At 40.7% G+C, this 17,562-nt stretch overlaps 1 protein-coding gene across 2 annotated transcripts; it reads right to left on the reverse strand.

Annotated features, from left to right (window-relative positions):
* Positions 1-1,389: 1,389 nt before the first annotated feature.
* On the reverse strand, positions 1,390-12,532 carry LOC104607928 (xyloglucan O-acetyltransferase 1-like). Of its 2 annotated transcripts, XM_088904050.1 has the most exons (3): positions 9,189-12,532; positions 3,074-3,687; positions 1,390-2,930 (listed from the first exon to the last, which is right to left on the reverse strand). In XM_088904050.1, exons 2-3 carry the CDS (start codon positions 3,252-3,254, stop codon positions 1,825-1,827), a joined length of 1,287 nt encoding a protein of 428 aa, XP_088760176.1. In that variant the 5' UTR covers positions 3,255-3,687; positions 9,189-12,532; the 3' UTR covers positions 1,390-1,824. The 2 variants fall into 2 exon arrangements, with proteins under 2 accessions (XP_088760176.1, XP_010272017.1); XM_010273715.3 differs by lacking the exon at positions 9,189-12,532 and having other exon boundaries at positions 1,390-2,933; positions 3,074-3,669.
* Positions 12,533-17,562: the final 5,030 nt, after the last annotated feature.

Here is a 17,562-nt window from a genome sequence, read left to right on the forward strand (position 1 = left end):
TACAAATACAAGGCACTTGGGAAAGTTGAAGGGTTGAAACGAACATCTTGGGCAAGGCAGGTAATTGGTCGGTGGATGTCCATCTCTATGAATTATGATGACATGGGTTCTCTGGAAAGCACTCCTAACATGGTTGATAAACACTATAATCAAATCTCCATTTGATTTCCAAAGCTCCTGCAGGAGGGGTTTCTCCCTGACTTAGAAGATGAAAGGAGAACAGGATTGTTCCTAATAGTGCCTTATTTCAATTCTTATTGATGGTTTTTTTTCTAGACAGCTATAGTTAAGACTTGAGAAAACATTGTTACTTATTCAGGAGATGGATGATAAGGGGTCAGCTTCCTCTCATTGATGCTCTTGGAAAAGCAAAACGGTATGAAGCTGCTACTTTGGATGTTCAAATGCTTGGATGTATGCTTTGATGATCAAAAACTTTGGGAGATGTGATGTGGGTACCTCACTGAGGCTGTAGACCTTTTTAATGAAATGAAGTAACTCTGATGCAATCCAGATGCCTATGTTTATAATGCCCAACTGTCAGGGATGGTGAGGGCTGTTCCTATGCATTAATCCACATGCTTATAATACCAGGAAATCTTCTCAGTTTCACCATATGCATATGGTAATGTGGGCATGTCTCTATGGAAAAACAAAGTTTTTTACTTGTCCACCTGGAACCAAATTGTAACTTGGTGAGATTGGTTTTCTGTTTCCATAATGAAGTGTTGACTGTTGAGAAGAGAACACAACATACAAAGAACATTTGTATATCTAAACTTTGACACGAGGAACCCAGTAGCAACCTTTAAAACCCAAATTAATTTATCCACTTCTTGAATAAGCTGGTAGGCAGAAGAAGCACCAAGTTCTGCAAGCACCTGGATGTTTAAAGTATCAATCTTACCACAGAACTCTCTGTCCAGGGAGTCGAATGGAGGGTACATGTGGCCTGAAAGTTCTCCATCCATAAATGGAGGGGTAGACGATAAGTATTTTCCTTCTTTTTCTGGTGGAACCAATTTAACCAGTGTATCCTAGTAAATTTCCTTTTCAATAGAAGATCCAAACTACTTTTTTCCCACCAGGGTTGTGGATAGAAACTTAAGGTTTGTAGTAACTGCTTGGGAATGTTTGACATTGTACTTTGGGCTCTACAGGGGAAATGCCAATCTACCAAAGGAGGTCCCTCTCATCACATCGAGATGTGTGTGCATGTGTAGGCAACTAGGAACAAAGCCATTGTGATTTTATGAGGTTAATAAATAGCAAAGTGACAAAAAATAATACATTGGATTGGTTAGATTACTAGGACCATTTGGATGTGTTGTGCAAGAAAGGGAAGCATGAATTTAATGTAATTTCCAACATGTTTTTGCCAGGAGAAGGAAAAGAAAAGAGAAAGCTTCCTTGGAACTTACATCAAGCATTTAACTTGTCCATGCCCAGTATCTACAATCTCTTAGAAACAACTAAAGAATGGCTTCCTTACTAGAATTTACTTGTATCATTTCCCATTCAAATGATTTGTATGCATTACACAACCGAAAACTTTCTAAAGCAAGACTGATTCCTTGTACCATTAAATCACTTTTCCTATGATCAGGTCTCTCTTACCATTACCAGTCACCCCCCTTCTTTTAATCGGAAGGGGGAGTCTAAGAATGTAAGACGAACCAATCAATCATCCATCTATTCTTTGTTCTAAAAGCAATTACACAGCATCCGCATATAGAAATTGAAGAAAGCAAGAGTCACAGAGAAGCTCTCTCACCTTGTCTCTCTTTTACTTTCCTGGTTTGGAAATGCATGAACTGGCCTATCTCATCCTTGTTTCCATGATTGAACCTCCCATCTCTTCATCACCTCTAACAGTATTGCATTCCAAATATCCGTTGGCCCCGGCAAGCACCAATGAACACAGTCGTTCTGCACACGCTCTGGGATGCCATTGGCAAAGGGGAAAGGATGCATATATGGACCAGGGTGAGCATCCGGTCTCATCCATGATAATATGGTGACATCCAATGCCTCGAACCTCAACCCTGGGAATTGGTTCCCTTTCTTCATGGCTGCCTCCACCACTTCTATCTCTATCTTCCTCATCTCGGCATCCATTGGCTGGAGCTCTTTCTCTCCTTCCATGAAGGGCTCTTTCTTCGGACACGCTCCTGCTTTGTCCCATTCGCCTTCAAAATGCGAAGGAGAGAATGTGGTCACAATTACATCAATTGCATTGCTATTGGTACCACGCCTGCTGCTTATTACAGTCTCAAGGGTTGTATTAAAAGCCTTCCTGAAAACATCATAGAAACCGATCTCTGTGTGGTTGAGCTCAGGGCAGTAATGGCAGCCTAGAACTGAATCATTCTCGAAATAAACAGCAGGGTGGAGGAACCAGTGCCCGATTGAGAAAACTATTATGTCCATCTGCCCCATATCTGATGCCCATCGGTCGTCAACAGAATCCAAATACAATCTGTTATAATTGACACCCGTGTTCGATTTTTCGATTCCTTTTACCAAGAAGGGTGACCAGTAGATTGACACATTGGTATTGTGAGAAGGAATGTACCATCTCCGGAACTTGTTATCATCCCCGTTTCGGTAGACAAGATCGGGGGTAGAGACAGTTGAGAGTAGGCAGAGCAAAGACTCCAACTGGTTTCTAGCCATGGAATCGCCAATGAAGGCCAAATGTTTGTTCTTGAGAAGTCGGAGGAAAGCTGTGGGATCAAACCTGGGGAGTCCGCACTGTTTGGGTTCCCACCTCCAGTAGAGATAATCAATGTCAGGCCTTCCATGGCTGATGCAATTCTGACCTTCCTTGATTGTAGTGCAGCTTGTGCCATTATAAAGAGGACCGGATTCGTCGCGTACCCATTTGCCATCGTTGTAGTCACATGGGGCTTCGTAAAACACTTGCTGCTCTACTGCAAAAAGGAAGACATGGAAGAGGGTTTTCTCCTTAGTGACAGAAAAACATAAGACAAGGAAAGAGAAACCAGAGCAGCAACATGACAACCTTATATGGGTTTTTAATAGAACGATATCATGTTGACGGAAAATTTACCTTGAGAGGAAACGATGATTGGCTTATTTTCGGGGATTTGATCGGTTAGAGATTGTTTTAGAGGGAGAGGATAAAAATAAAAATGGAGGAGAGTTAAGGGAAGGAGAGCATAGAGAGCCCAAGTTATGAGCTTCTTGGTGAAGAATAGAGGTTGGCTTTTGAATGGGTTGGTCGTACCCATCTCATATCTATCCTCTTCTCTTCCGGTATCTTTCCTTCTTTCTTTCTCTGGGCTGGGTGTTTTCTGCGTGAAGAATCAGTCCGAGAAGAAACTGAGCTGTCCTGAAAAAGTGGCTGTTTTTCTGGGTCTGGGGTTGCTGAAGGGGGAAGAGCAGAGGAGATGCAATGGATTTTGGGTGGAGGATATAATAAGGCTTAGTGGTGATGGAGATTCAGTCAATGACACGGAAAATGAAAATCTCATGGATAAATAATGTAAGATTGGTTTGGACAATTGGCCTACAACCTACCCTTCTCTCTTTCTATCTCTCTCTCTCACACACTCTCAATGGTTGTCGGTCTCACTGCAGTACTCGTCTCTTTTTCCATTCCATCTCTCTTCCAAGTTAAATTCACTTTCAAATAACTGGTGCCGTCTTCTAAGCCACGTGGAACTGCATTCATTTTTTGGAAAATTTTCGATTAGTACTTTGGGCCTAGTGTAATTTTGTTCCTCAAACTTTAAAACCTGACAGTTAAATATCCGAAATTTAAAAACGTTTTAATTCATTACCTATCGTTAATCAGATAAAAATGTTTTTAGTATCATCTAATTTTCTTTATTAATCATCTAAATGTTGACAAAAAATTAATAATTTTAAATTTTTGCTTCTTCTATTCAAGAAAATTGGAGAAATGCCTTAATGGACATTCTGGACCCCAATTTTCTTGAATAAAAGAGACAAAGATTTAGGACTGTTAACTTTTTATCAATATTTAAATGGTTAATAAAAAAAATTAAATAATACTTAAAAGACATTTGTATTTTTTCAAAAACCATTAAATGACTAATTAACAGATGGCTTTAATGATAGATACTAAATTAACACATTTTAATAGAGAATGACATTAGACTCAAAGAACATGGAAATAATAAAGAATTTTCACTTCATTTTTAGTCTTATCAGTCAGTTTGTGCTTTGTTTGGGAGATATTCTCAATTCAAGGCTATAATGGGTGTTCTAACGTGTTTTGCACTGATTGAATCTGTTTCCCTGCATCCAGTTCAGGTGTTTCCTGTACGAGTGCATCAACTGTATATGTATGCATTGATAAACAATACCCTACCATTAGCATGTCATGTATGCTTTACATATAATGACAACGGCTGAAGTTGATGAACTGAACGACTTGCAAAGCAATAAGCTTTTTCAATTCAGCCACCGATGATGATGATGTTGTATGAAGGCAACATGATGATAATATGAAAGCAGTTGCGTACATTAGGCAGCTATGGCGTTATGATTGATGATAATAGCAAGTAGGACGCTTCAAACGTATACATCAATGAGTCTTGTACAAGAACTCACGAAGGTGGGACTGGGAACGTTCTAAGGTTTTCCAGTGCAGGCTGTACTGAAAACGTGTGAGTTTGTGATTGGTTGGTACTTGTACACGTTTCCTGTGATTGGTCGGTACCTTCCACCTAGATCTATCTTTACAAATCTATTTATTTATAATGCAATGTCCTTCTTTTAATGTGCCTTCGCTGCCTCGTGGCCCTCGTCGTCTTTCTCTTTGTTTTTTTCCCTCGATTTCTTATATATTTAAAAAATATAGAAAAAAAAATTTCTCACATTGCGGACCAGAAAGAAGAGAGTACCGGATTGTTATGATAATAAGTCGTCCCTCAATAAATTAGAAGACAGTGGTGATAATTCAGCGTTCCTCACATGGGCTCCTTGAGATCTTCATTTGTTATTTATTTATTTTTTTCAAAAAAAAAAATGCTTAGCTGTCAGTGTCGCGTGTCCATGTCCAAACAATACAAATGTCAATAATGTCAAATTGTTCCTAATTAGTACATGATAAAGATAATACTATAATAATAATAAGGTAAAATATAAAAACTTCCTCCCTCGGAGGTTTTCGATAAGGGTTTCTGGTTTAATATAATAAAAGTAATATAATTAAAAAAAGATTAACTTTTTAAAAATAATATAAAAGGCAAAAACACTAATCATCTTCTTCTTCTTGCCCTTTATTCATCAGAGCCGCTGCTCGCCACCACCATCTTCTGTTGCCCACCGTCGCCTCCAATAACATTATTGGAGGTGACGGCGGTGGCGCTAGTGGTTTCTCTGTCCAATGCCGCCACTTTTGCCCACCTCCACCTTCACCTCCGCCTTCGGCAACATTGTCGGAGATGGGCAGAAGTGGCGGCGTTGGATAGAAAAACCACTAGTGCCGCCGCTGCCACCTCTGCCTCCGGTGAACAAATGGTAACTCTAGTGAACAAATGGCAAGAAGAAGAATATAAACAGTGTTTTTACCCTTTATTAATATTATTTTTAAAAAGTTAACCTATTTTTAAATTTTTTTTTAAATATATTACTTTTATTGATATTAAACCCCAAAAATTACTCTTATATGCTATTACCCCTTTCGACAATCATAAAAACCTCTCTTAACAAAAACCTCCCTTAAACTTTCAAAAAATTCAACATAAACCTCCCTCCTTTCTGTTATTAAGCCACACAAAAAAAAAAAATGTTTAGCTGATACGTTATTTTTTTAAAATACCTATTTTACCCTTTTGTATATGATCTTATATATAATTTTATTAAAACTCATTAATGGTTAGACAGGACATAGAAACCCGTGTTGCTTTGGGATCTATTCATCTAAGGTTGAGTCCTCGACCTCGACGACATGAAAGCAGCAAAAACTAATAGCGGCTTTGGTGTCCGGAGAAGAAAACGTTGGCTCCCTTGGTCAAGGTTCCAAATGAAGAAACCAACACCACCAAAATCGTCCCCGTTGATGCTCTTCATCACCACGATGAAGCAACCAACGTTAAAGACATTGGGCTGGTTATGGATTCTTTTATTGCGTAATTTGGCTTGTAAAACCAAAGTTTTTCTAGTTTGCTTTTTCTTATTTTCATTCATTGAAGATTTAGATATATATACACAGTCATACACAACCATCGAATATCGAATCTCCTAAATTTACAGGAACTCAAACTCAAAACGAACTCCTAATTCGATCCTAACTCAGCGGAGTCTCCTAATCCCGGAGACTCCCAATTCAATCCTAACACTCCCCCTCAAGTTGGAGCATGCAGATTGTGAATGCCCAACTTGCAAAGAAAATACTCAAATTCTCTACGACCCAGTGCCTTTATAAAAATGTTTGTCAGCTGCATGGTAGTCGACACATAAGCAGGACGAATGCAACCATTTTGAATCTCATCACGAACAAAATGGCAATCAACTTCAATATATTTTGTACGCTCATGAAACACTGGGTTTGCTGCAATATGCAAGACTACCTGACTATCACAATATAATCTCATTGGGTTCGAATGCATCACTCCAAGGGCCAATAACGAGCCACAGTGTGTTGTTTCTTAGTTTTCTAGGAAATCGGCGATTTCCCAAGTAGAATAAACCACCTAGACAGGGAACGTTGGGACAAAGGACAGCTCGCCCAGTCTGAATCACACTATGCATATAACTGCAAGTCGTCTGAATCACACTATGCATATAACTGCAAGTCACAATCTGAACGCAAGAGAATTCCTTGACCATGATTTCCTTTCAAGTAGTGCACCACTCGCAATGCAGCCTCCCAATGTCTTTCTTGTGGTTGCTGCATGAATTGGGACAGAACGTGCACACAATAAGATAACTCAAGACGAGTTGCTGAGAGATAAATAAGCCTGCCCACCAAGCGCTTGTATCGCTCAGGATCAGATAAGAGAGGCCCATCTGTCAAGGCCAGATTGTGATTCTGCTCCATAGGAAAAGGAGCAGGTTTTGCACCAAGTAATCCAACTTCAACGATAATATCCAGAGCATACTTTCGTTGAGACAGAAAATTTCCTATTGAGTTTCGGGCAACTTCAATGCCCAGAAAATATTTCAATGGTCCCAAGTCTTTCATATGGAAGCAGTCACTCAAATATTTCTTGAGGACTTGAATTGCCATATGATCATTACTTGACACGATAATGTCGTCCACATACACAAGGACAAGCACATGTACCCTGTCTCGACGAAATGTGAATAGGGAGTAATCTGAACCTGATTGCTGAAACCCATATGTCTTCAAGGTTGTGGTTAATTTAGCAAACCAACATCTCGGCGCTTGTTTCAAGACATACAGAGATTTTCGCAACCGACACACCATACCTGGTTTGTTTGACTGAAAACCAGGAGGCATTCGCATGTAGACTTCCTCATGAAGGTCACCGTGCAAGAATGCATTATGTACGTCCATTTGATGAAGCTCCCAATTTCTAGCTGCTGCGACTGCAAGAAAAGTACGGACAGTAACCATTTTTGCAACTGGGGCAAAAGTTTCATTATAATCAATTTCCTCAACCTGCTTGTTCCCAAAAATCACGAGACGGGCTTTGTATCTTTCCACTGTCCCATCAGCGTTGTACTTGATTCGATATACCCATTTGCATCCTATGGCTCGTTTTCCAGATGGCAAAGGCTCTACGGTCCATGTCTGATTATTCTCAAGTGCTTGTATTTCTTTCTGCATTGCATCCCTCCACTTTTCATCCTTTATAGCCTCAGCAAAAGAAGTAGGTTCAACTCCTGCAGTAATAGCTGCCAAGAAAGCACGATGTCGACAAGAAAAATTGTTACAATTCACATAGTTATCTATGGGATAAGGACTACCTGCAGGATGTGATTGGCTGAGTGAGCTTGCAAAGGGACGCGGAGAGGGACTCAAGCGCTGTGTGGTGTGAAGCACATAGTCTCTTAACCTTGTGGACTGCTGCTTCTGTCGATGCCCACGCCCTAAATGAGAATCAGAGTGTTGTTGTTGCTCAACATTGCCACCCCCCCTGACGTCAAGACTGTCTTCGCTTGTATTTTCTGTGGTGACGTCAGAAGAATGCATGGGTTCACTAGTATTGGCATTTGGGTCTACATGGGTTCCTTCTTCTGCAAATTCACCTCGCTGGTTAGTCTCCATCTCGCCATTTGCTTGTCCTGGTAAATAAGTGGACAGCACCAACACCTCATATGTCCCACCTATTCCACAATGAAATTGGCATTGTGCTTTGTTTGGTTGTTTATCCTCCTTGCGTGCATAAGGGAATTCATCCCCTAAAAGAGTAACATCTCTTGATGCAAAGAACGTGTCGGACTCTAAATCATATAAACTCCATCATTTCTTTCCAAAAGGATACCCAACAAAAACACACAGTCTGCTTCGACTGACAAATTTATCCCCTCCATGTCCATGATTGTACGCATAAGCCAAACAACCAAAGACTCGCACATTATCATAAGAAGGAGGTCGCCCAAATAAAACTTCATAGGGAGTTTTTCCCTTCAACAGAATGGACGGTGTCCGATTGATCAAATAACATGCGGTCAATACACATTCCCCCCAAAAATCAATAGGCATGCTAGCTTGAAAACGCAATGCTCGGGCAACATTGAGTATGTGCCGGTGTTTGCGTTCAACCCTCCCGTTTTGTTGAGAGGTCCTGACGCAAGTGGTTTGATGAATAATACCATGCTGAGCAAAATAACTAGCCAAGCAGACAAACTCAGTCTCATTATCAGTACGAATCACTTTGACAGGTTTGTTAAATTGCCTTTGAACCATAGAAAAAAAATTTCGAAGAACTTGTCCTACTTCTGTCTTATCAATCAGAAAATAAATCCAAACACCTCTAAAAAAATCATCTACTATTGTCAAGAAATAATGAGCCCCACAAGAAGTTGCAGTTCTATAAGGACCCCATAAATCACAATGAATTAACTCAAAAATATCGGATGCTTTGTTATTACTAGAAACAAACTCTTGTCGACATTGTTTAACTCGGAAGCACGCATCACAACCCTTAATACTGTCATCCTTATTATTTTTAGTACTAACAAAAGGCAGCAACTTAACAATTTTATGAGAAGGATGCCCTAACCTTTGATGCCAAATGTCACACATCTTGCTCTTTGTAGTCTTCATTGCTCTAGCTGAAGCAATGCTCTGGAAATAATAGAGTCCCTCTCGCTGCTCACCCGCTCCAATCAGCATCCTTGTAATTCAGTCCTGTATCACACAGAATTTATTAGTGAACTGAACAACACAATTCAACTCTTCAATCAATTGCGACACAGAAATTAGATTGCAATTCAAACTAGGCACATATAAAACATTAGTCAGTTTCAGATGATCATCCAGCGCAACTGTGCCTTCTTTCTCTGCTATTGTCGCTTTCCCATCTGGCAACCCGACAGAGCATGGAATGATGTTCTTTATGTCTCTCATCGACTCGAGGCTTCCTGTCATATGATGAAAAGCCCCTGTGTCTATTATCCACTCTGACAATTTTCGCTTACCACTTAGTTGTTGACTCCCCTCTTTTTGTGTGTTCAAAAGGTTGAGTAACATCTTCCACTGCTCACTACTTAGTCCATTTAACCCAGTCTTGACTGCATCGATTGATTCTCCTTGAGACGCATTGCCTTGCCTAGAGACTTTGGCTGTATTGGCCTTGACTTGGCCTCCACGACCTTTTCCTCCTGCCCCTGTTCCTTGTTTCCGTCCACCATGCCCACCGTGTTCTTTTTCTTTGTTTTCAACCATATCGACCACCGTGTCTGAAAACCCTCAATCGGTGGCAGAATCGTCACAAAAACAGAAAACCGGATCTCCCTAAAACCTGCCGCAGAACTTCGACTCGTCGGAAACCCGTTAAAGATCCGGACGTTCGTGAGTCTTATCTGGAACTCCTTGAAGAGGCACCGATTTCGAAGCCATGGAATCTGAGACCGATCTTCCGACAGCCTCAATGCGCGATTCCTCCAGGACCATCCTGGAGGGTTCTTGTGTCAGTGTAGAATCTTCAGATGTTCGACGCAGACGCTCACGGATACTTGATCGGTGGGCTTCTATTCAGGCCCGGAATGTGGTTACCACGATAGAGAGACAGAACCGTGATGCTGAACTCTTGACTCTCTCCAAGTCACAACCTGTGTCAACAAGGCAATCCGCGTTTCTAAGAGGGCTTCACCAACTCCAACAGAAAGTTCCGTTGATATCCCAAAATTGCAGGGAAGGTAGGTGGTTTGATTAGGTAGGAGCTCGCAAAGTTGAAGAAGCAAGGTACAGTTCGTAAATAACGGCTGCCGGCATGAATACAGCTTTCCGAAGTGAAAACTCGTGGATCGTCGCCCCTGTTTTCGCTATTGTTGTCGTTTCGTTGAGTGATCTAGGAAGCTGGTGTTCATCACTTCGGGTGCAGATATCTAAGACAGGATGTCCGTCGAAAGGGGACGAAGATGAGGCTGGAGCGATGCTAGAGAACGCCAGAAAGTTGCCGGTGTTGTATACTCAAATCGATGCTGTATACTTAGCACCGATGCCGGAGCACTGCCGGTGGCAGTTTGATTCTGGTAATGTGCCTAAGAAGAACGACAGTTGTAGCGGTTTCAAAGACAACAAGAGGGAATCGGCGATCTGCAACTGGCGGTGGAAGTGGCGATTTGTTACCAGCGATCTGTTACCAACGATGCGAACACTGAGAGGTGGGAATCGTTCCAGTGGCGGCGATCCATTACCAGTGGTCGTGTTTCGTTCCGGTGGCGGTGATCCCTTACCAGTGGCGGCGATCTGTTACCAGTGGTCGTGTTTCGTTCCGGTGGCGGCGATCTCTTACCAGCGGCGGCGTTCGTATTTCGATCGAAATCCGGAGTCTCGATCGGAATCTGGCATGCAGAGTTTATCCTTTCCCGGCACCGAATATCATCGTTTCCGCCGCGGATCTCCAGAGGTCTTGAAACACAGACCTCTCGAAGCTCTGATACCATGTAAAACCATAGCTTTTCTGGTTTGCTTTTTCTTATTTTCATTCATTGAAGATTTAGATATATATACACACCCATCGAACATCGAATCTCCTAAATTTACAGGAAATCAAACTCCAAACGAACTCCTAATTCGATCCTAACTCAGCGGAATCTGATAATCCCGGAGACTCCCAATTCAATCCTAGCATGGCTTCTTCTCTATTTCACTCTTAATTCTGTCCCGGTCCCAGTCCCGGAGTAGAAATTCTGTTCAAAAAGGACTCCCGTTAATTCCACAATGTTGTTTTTTGTAAAAGCCGATTTTCCCGCTCCCATCTTGATTTGAAACCGTTGCATTTGCTTCTAAGGATTCCCTCAGAAGTTGCACTCTGTGTTTTTAATTCTCCGATCATGGGTTGCATATATGGTAAGTGTTGTAGTCTTTATCCATCCTCCTCCCATAGAGATGTCCCAGACAAGCAAGAAGTTGGTCTGTGTTGTAGCAGCAGCAACCTCCATGTTCATTGGAATCATGGAGATGCACTGACTGAGAACTCGTTGGAGTTCGTCCTCGTGCCTTCCCACAAGTTTTGTTTGGGGTATTTGGTCCTCATTAAATCAGCCCAAGAGTTGTCGTTCTAGAAAAGAACCAGATCGTCGGCAACACCAGTGTAAGGTCCCTGGCCGAGCGGGTCAAAGGCAACGCTTTCTAGACCTTGAACCTGATTCAGAAACTTAATCTCGGTTTTCTGCCACATATTTTGAGTGTCCCTCTCGACTGGAACCTCTGACCATGGAGGCAAATCTATCTTGTGAGCGACAAAATCAGGGAAGCCAGAGATGGCACTGTGCTTAAAAGGGTCGATCCCACGATAGAGAGCCAACAGGAGGAATATCCTTGTGAAAACTCGGGTCGGCGTCATTGCAGAAAATTCGATTCGGGCGATAATTTGCAATGGTAGAGAGACAATTGGGGTTTTATGGGTCGACGAAGAAATCTATGGTTTCTTTTTTTTGTTAGTTGGTTGGATGGATATTTGTGTTCTACTTGAATAGAGAAGCGATGAGGAGAAAGCAGACCATCGTTGTTGAGAGTTGTAATGGCAGTCAGGCGGTCAAAAGAAACTGAGGAAGGGGAAATAGAAAGAAGAGAGAAACAAAGATGGGGAAGAAGAGAGAGAGAGAGAAAACAGAGAAAAAGGGGAGAGGGGAGAGAAGAGGAGTGTAGAGAAAGAAAGAGAAATTAAGAAAATGAGAGAACTTCAAGAAGGTCGTCGTTGGTAGTTGCCTGAACTCTGTTCGTTGCCACTGTGAAGAATGAATAGTTCCTTTTGGTTGCTCTGGCTTGATGGAAGGGAGTGGAGAAAGTGGGGATGAAGAGGAGAGAGAGAGATCAAGGAAAAAAACCAGTGAGGGGAGATCAAGGGAAAGATTTCACGTTGTTCCCTTGTTCTGCATCGAGAGGAAGGGGAAGTAGGGGCAGTTTTGATATTTTGAAATATTTTGTAATTTTATCGGTTTTTCTTCTGAATCAATAAACGAAGGTTTGTGTTAATGTAAAATTATAAGGGAGGTTTTTATAATTGTTTTAAATTTCAAGAGAGGTTTATGTATTTTACCCTAATAATAATGGTTTCCACTACCATACTGGAAAAACATTACATGTCGGAAAACCTTGTATTCATTCAACCGGCAATATAAAAGTGGAATAAATTAGAGATCGGTGGGTAGTGACAATTAAAAGGATATGAACTGTTAAATGCAACATTTTAGTATCCTAAACTTTGAGAAATATACATTTGAATCTAATTCTAAAAATTATAAAAGCATTCATATTAAATCTTCTTTTTTTTTTTTCATGTGTTTCAATGCTCCATTCAAATGCTTTTATTCAAATATAGGCATTTTTTGTAATTTTACTCTCATTTTAACATAATTGGAATATTTCTAAAAGCTCGTGATACTAAAATCTCCCAATTGAAAATTCAAACTCCTAAGTATCACTGCTCCTAAAGTATCAAAAGCCCTTTCGGTATTATATCTTTCCGGCAAAGTTTTTACCTTTTACTAATATACCATAAAAATTGCCCTAGTATTAATTGGGAAGTCAGTAAACAGATCAATCTAAAGTGGCGTAACATAAAATTAGACTCAAAAGGCCAAAAGAGTTAACATCTGCGTCCCAAAAACGCCCCACAGCACATCTCAGCGTGCACTAACAACATTACCCGTACTCGTCATTGGGAGATATTCCCAATACACGGCTGGGATCGGCTGTGGGGCGTTTTCAGGGCGCAGGTGTAAGATGTTATATTCAAACCATAAGAGGATCAGAACTGGAATGGCGAATAATTGACGTAAAGGGTGAAGAGTGGGTACATAATAATATTTTGGGAGGGCTTCCTTGGTTTGGTCCCCTCAATATTGACCATCCCATCGCAGTAGACATGACACATGACACATGACACATGACACATGACACATGACAATGGATGATATGATATATTGATGTGATAGGATGGATGGATGGTAGCCCGGGACCAACAGTCCTCAAGGGAGATGGGGACCACCTACGCTTACCCTTCATAGATCATAGTTGTACTTTTATTATTATTATTATTATTATTATTTTTTTTCAACTTTTTTTGTTTGAAATGAAAAACGGGGGCCCACCACTCTCGGGGTTTCTGTGTCATGTGAAAAGGGAAGTGGGCTGACTTTTCTAATGGTAGATGGGCCCTCGGTATGAAATATAAAGGGAAGTGGGTGGGTGAGCATTATTAGGTATACGAGTGTGTTGATGATGATTTGAAGTTTGTGGTCGCCCCAAGCCCAACCACATCACCATTTTGGAAGTAGACAAAGGGATCTATGCCTATGGGATGGGATGCTCGCCCCTAAACTAACCATAACGATACCTGCTAGTGCTATCGTTGGACAATTGGACACTTGTGACTCGAATACCGTGCCCCCCCCCCTTTTCCTTCTTGCCATCAATCAAAATTATTAACTTCTTCTCAATTCCTATGAAACCCAATAATAATATGTTATCAACTTTGTGCCCGCTCCTCTCTCTCATTAATCAGTGGCCCACTAGCCGTCCACGAATCAATCTGTACATTCATCATGCCGGTTGTTGCTTTGCTTGGGCTTTTTTACCTGCGAGCTGCGACGGTAATAATGTAGAGTAAAAGAATTTCTTTGTACCATTATGCATCAGAGATCAGATCAGATCAGATCAGATCAGATCAGATCAGATCAGAAGGTCTTCTAAAAGCCCTTGCGAGTTGCGACCCCAAAATCCCTGGTGAAACATCATGAGCACTGAGCAGAGCACGCCAGTTTTGAAAATTAAAAAAGCAGTTCACGTGACGGTTTCTTTTTTTAAGGGTTTATTTCCTTTGCCGACCTGTCCACATTTCATTAAGAGATGGATTGCAACTTGCAAGGGAGTGCTGCATCAGATGTGATGTGATCAAGACAGCCGAACATGTGACCCACTTGCCTAATTACTAGTTAGGCACTGTACCGAATGTTGGCTTTGCCTTTGTTGAGACTTTGAGACCTGAGACTAGAAAAATGAACATTCGTTTGTCAAAACCCACAAGCTTCAAATGGGAGTGGGTGACACAAAACACCCGAACAAAGGTGGTGAATTGCCTAGTTTCACAACCCCAACCCAATACATTGATTGATTACTGCTTTTGCATTTATGAAACCAGTTGATTGGTTATCACTTTTTCAGATACGATGGATTTATGGTATCTCATAATCTGACTGGTAAGTTAATACGGATTACGGAAAAGATGAAAAATAAATTGTACCGCGTAACAATTCCTGTGTGCTCATGACAGTTAAGCTGACAGAGCTAGACCTGGCAATTGGGTTGGGTGATTCGGGTTCGGGTTAAGGTAGTTTGGGTTGATTTCGGGTCGGGTAGATTTTTGAGTTGGGTTGGCAAATGCTAGACCCTAACCCTAAATGTTCCGGTTAGGGTTGACCCATGGGTCAATTCGGGTCATCCCAAAAAAAATTAAATTTATATAAAAAAAATTACATGAAAAATATCAAAATTAAAAGAAATAACCTTAAAATTCCAAATAAAAAAATAAAAAACTTGAACATTTGACAATTTAAAGAGTAAACAATAAAAACTAAAGACTAAATAGAAAAAATTAAAGAGTGGAAACTTCTAACAATACATAAATAATCCCAACTAGACTTGACAATCGGGTCGGGTCAGGTCGGGTCGGGTCATTTTTCGCATTCGGGCAGTTAAACATGAGACCCTAACCTGCTTTTTCGGGTTGGGTTGGGTCGGGTTAACTTTTTGCCAGGTCTAAACAGAGTCATCATCCACCACAAATTTCCAAACCCCGATTTTAATGTGATAAATTGAGGCAAGGCAGCCTAAGACACTACCAAGTACCAACCAAAGGGAAATAGAGACATAGAGATAGTAGAACCTTACAATAGCGAAAACACTATACTGAACTCAGCTTCAGTCAGTGCAAGGCCCGTTCGACCAGCCTTTAGGGGCTTGTATTGGGAATATCTCTCCATGAAATAAGGTGCACAGTGCAAGGTTGTTCGAGCGGAGCCTGCACTAATTGAAGCCGATCTTGAAATGTAGTTCCTATTTGCTATTTCCAGAGAACATAGGACCCACGACAACAGAAAGTTTGACAAAACAAACACCCACAGCCACAAATGGAGATCGTCTAAAGCGGTATTTCGGTCCCGTCCACACCACAATTTCTCACCCATGGCAAAATCTCGTGGTTAGGGACTGTCCACACTTGATTTTTGATCCCCTACTTCACACTTCCCCTGAAAAGCTGAAACCTTATTGTTTGTTTGACATTTTAATATATTTGTCAATAAAATATTAATTATTTTACTTAACTTTTTAAATTTCAATGTTTTATCAATAAAATAATATTTAAAATATATTTTTTAAATTTTAATTATTTTACTATTATTTTTATAAAAAATTAATATTTATTGGTTAATATTAATTCATTGATGCATTTTTTCAATATATTTATCATATAAAATGCAAAAATTAGATATTTATGATTAACTGTGTAGATCAAGATTTTTGAACCACCGTTGACCCGGACGGTCGGACTATTCGGCCCGAGAAACATCCAAACAAGTGGTTCTGTTTTACCCCAAACCGAGTTTTGGCCAAAAATCGTTGAAAAAGTCAACAATCCGTTGACACGAGCAGACGAATCGTCAACCCATTCAACGATTTTTTACCATTTTTATTTTTAATTATTTTTTATTTTTTAATTTGTTTGTTAGAATGGGCTGTCTGTTCAAACTGGACGATTGAACCATCGACTTGAAAACCAGTGGCCAGAACGATTCCATTTCCAGATCATTTTTTTAAATGGTAGTGTAAATCATTCTTAAATGTTTATGAGATACATAGAATCAAAAAATGTGGACTAGTACACACCACACCTACAGAATGCCACTGTGGGTGTGAACCGATCCAATCCACACAATTTGTCCACAGTTCAAAACAACTGTAGACTATGGTGTGATGTGGATTGATCCTTGCCACAGGATGTGGTGTGAACCAATCCATACCCACCAATCTCTCATCCACACTACAGAATACCCCCCAAATGTCGAACCGCATATTCAAGACTCCAAGTCAATGAAATTGCATGGACTGGACCGGAGAGCCGGCTAGGTTACTGACTGCTTGCTGTCCAGTCCATGGCTTCACGCCCAAAAGAAAACCCTACATCTGTATTCAGTAAAACAACAATAATAAACTATAAAACCACGGTCACCAGTCCATTCTGTCTACAAACGATAATTAATGGCAATTCATACTTAGAGCCTAGAATACAACTTCAAAGAGTAGCATTCCTGGCCCGCTCTTTTCTTCCTCCAAAAGATAAGAAAATAACGAGATGTAACTAAACCGGATCTATCTAGCATCATCTACATTTAAAACTCTGCAAATTACAAGTTACAACCACTGCAGACGCACGCTGCACAGAAAACTCAATAATATTAGTTTGGTCCGATAGCTTCATCCCCAAAGCTCACTCACTCAACAGATAATCCCAACAGTAACTAGTGCGATCATCAAGTAAATAATGCTTTCTCAAATAGAAAGGCCGAACAGGAGTAGGAATGCTGCATTCCTAGTTCATCAGTTCTTGATTAAGGGTAAACCAGTAAACCCCTTTTCCTCTCCCAACTAGCAACTACTGCGATAATTTGATCAAGGCTGCAAGCAAGAAAGAATACGAATATGCCAGGTGTGCAATGCATTACAACTCATGATTGATATACCAGGGAGACCTCGTAGCACTTTGTATAATTCTCACGAATAAAGAATACACCAAACAAATTTCAGAGTAATTTTTGGTCATGCTTCCTGATAATCTTCATCCATCAATAGCACATTTTGCTTGCACCACCAAGGCCAAACAAATCTAACACGCTGTCGTTTCATTTCGTGTATGGCATCATTGGAGG

Source organism: Nelumbo nucifera, chromosome 4 (assembly GCF_055504915.1).
Source record: "Nelumbo nucifera cultivar China Antique chromosome 4, China Antique-T2T, whole genome shotgun sequence".
Lineage (NCBI taxonomy): Eukaryota > Viridiplantae > Streptophyta > Magnoliopsida > Proteales > Nelumbonaceae > Nelumbo > Nelumbo nucifera.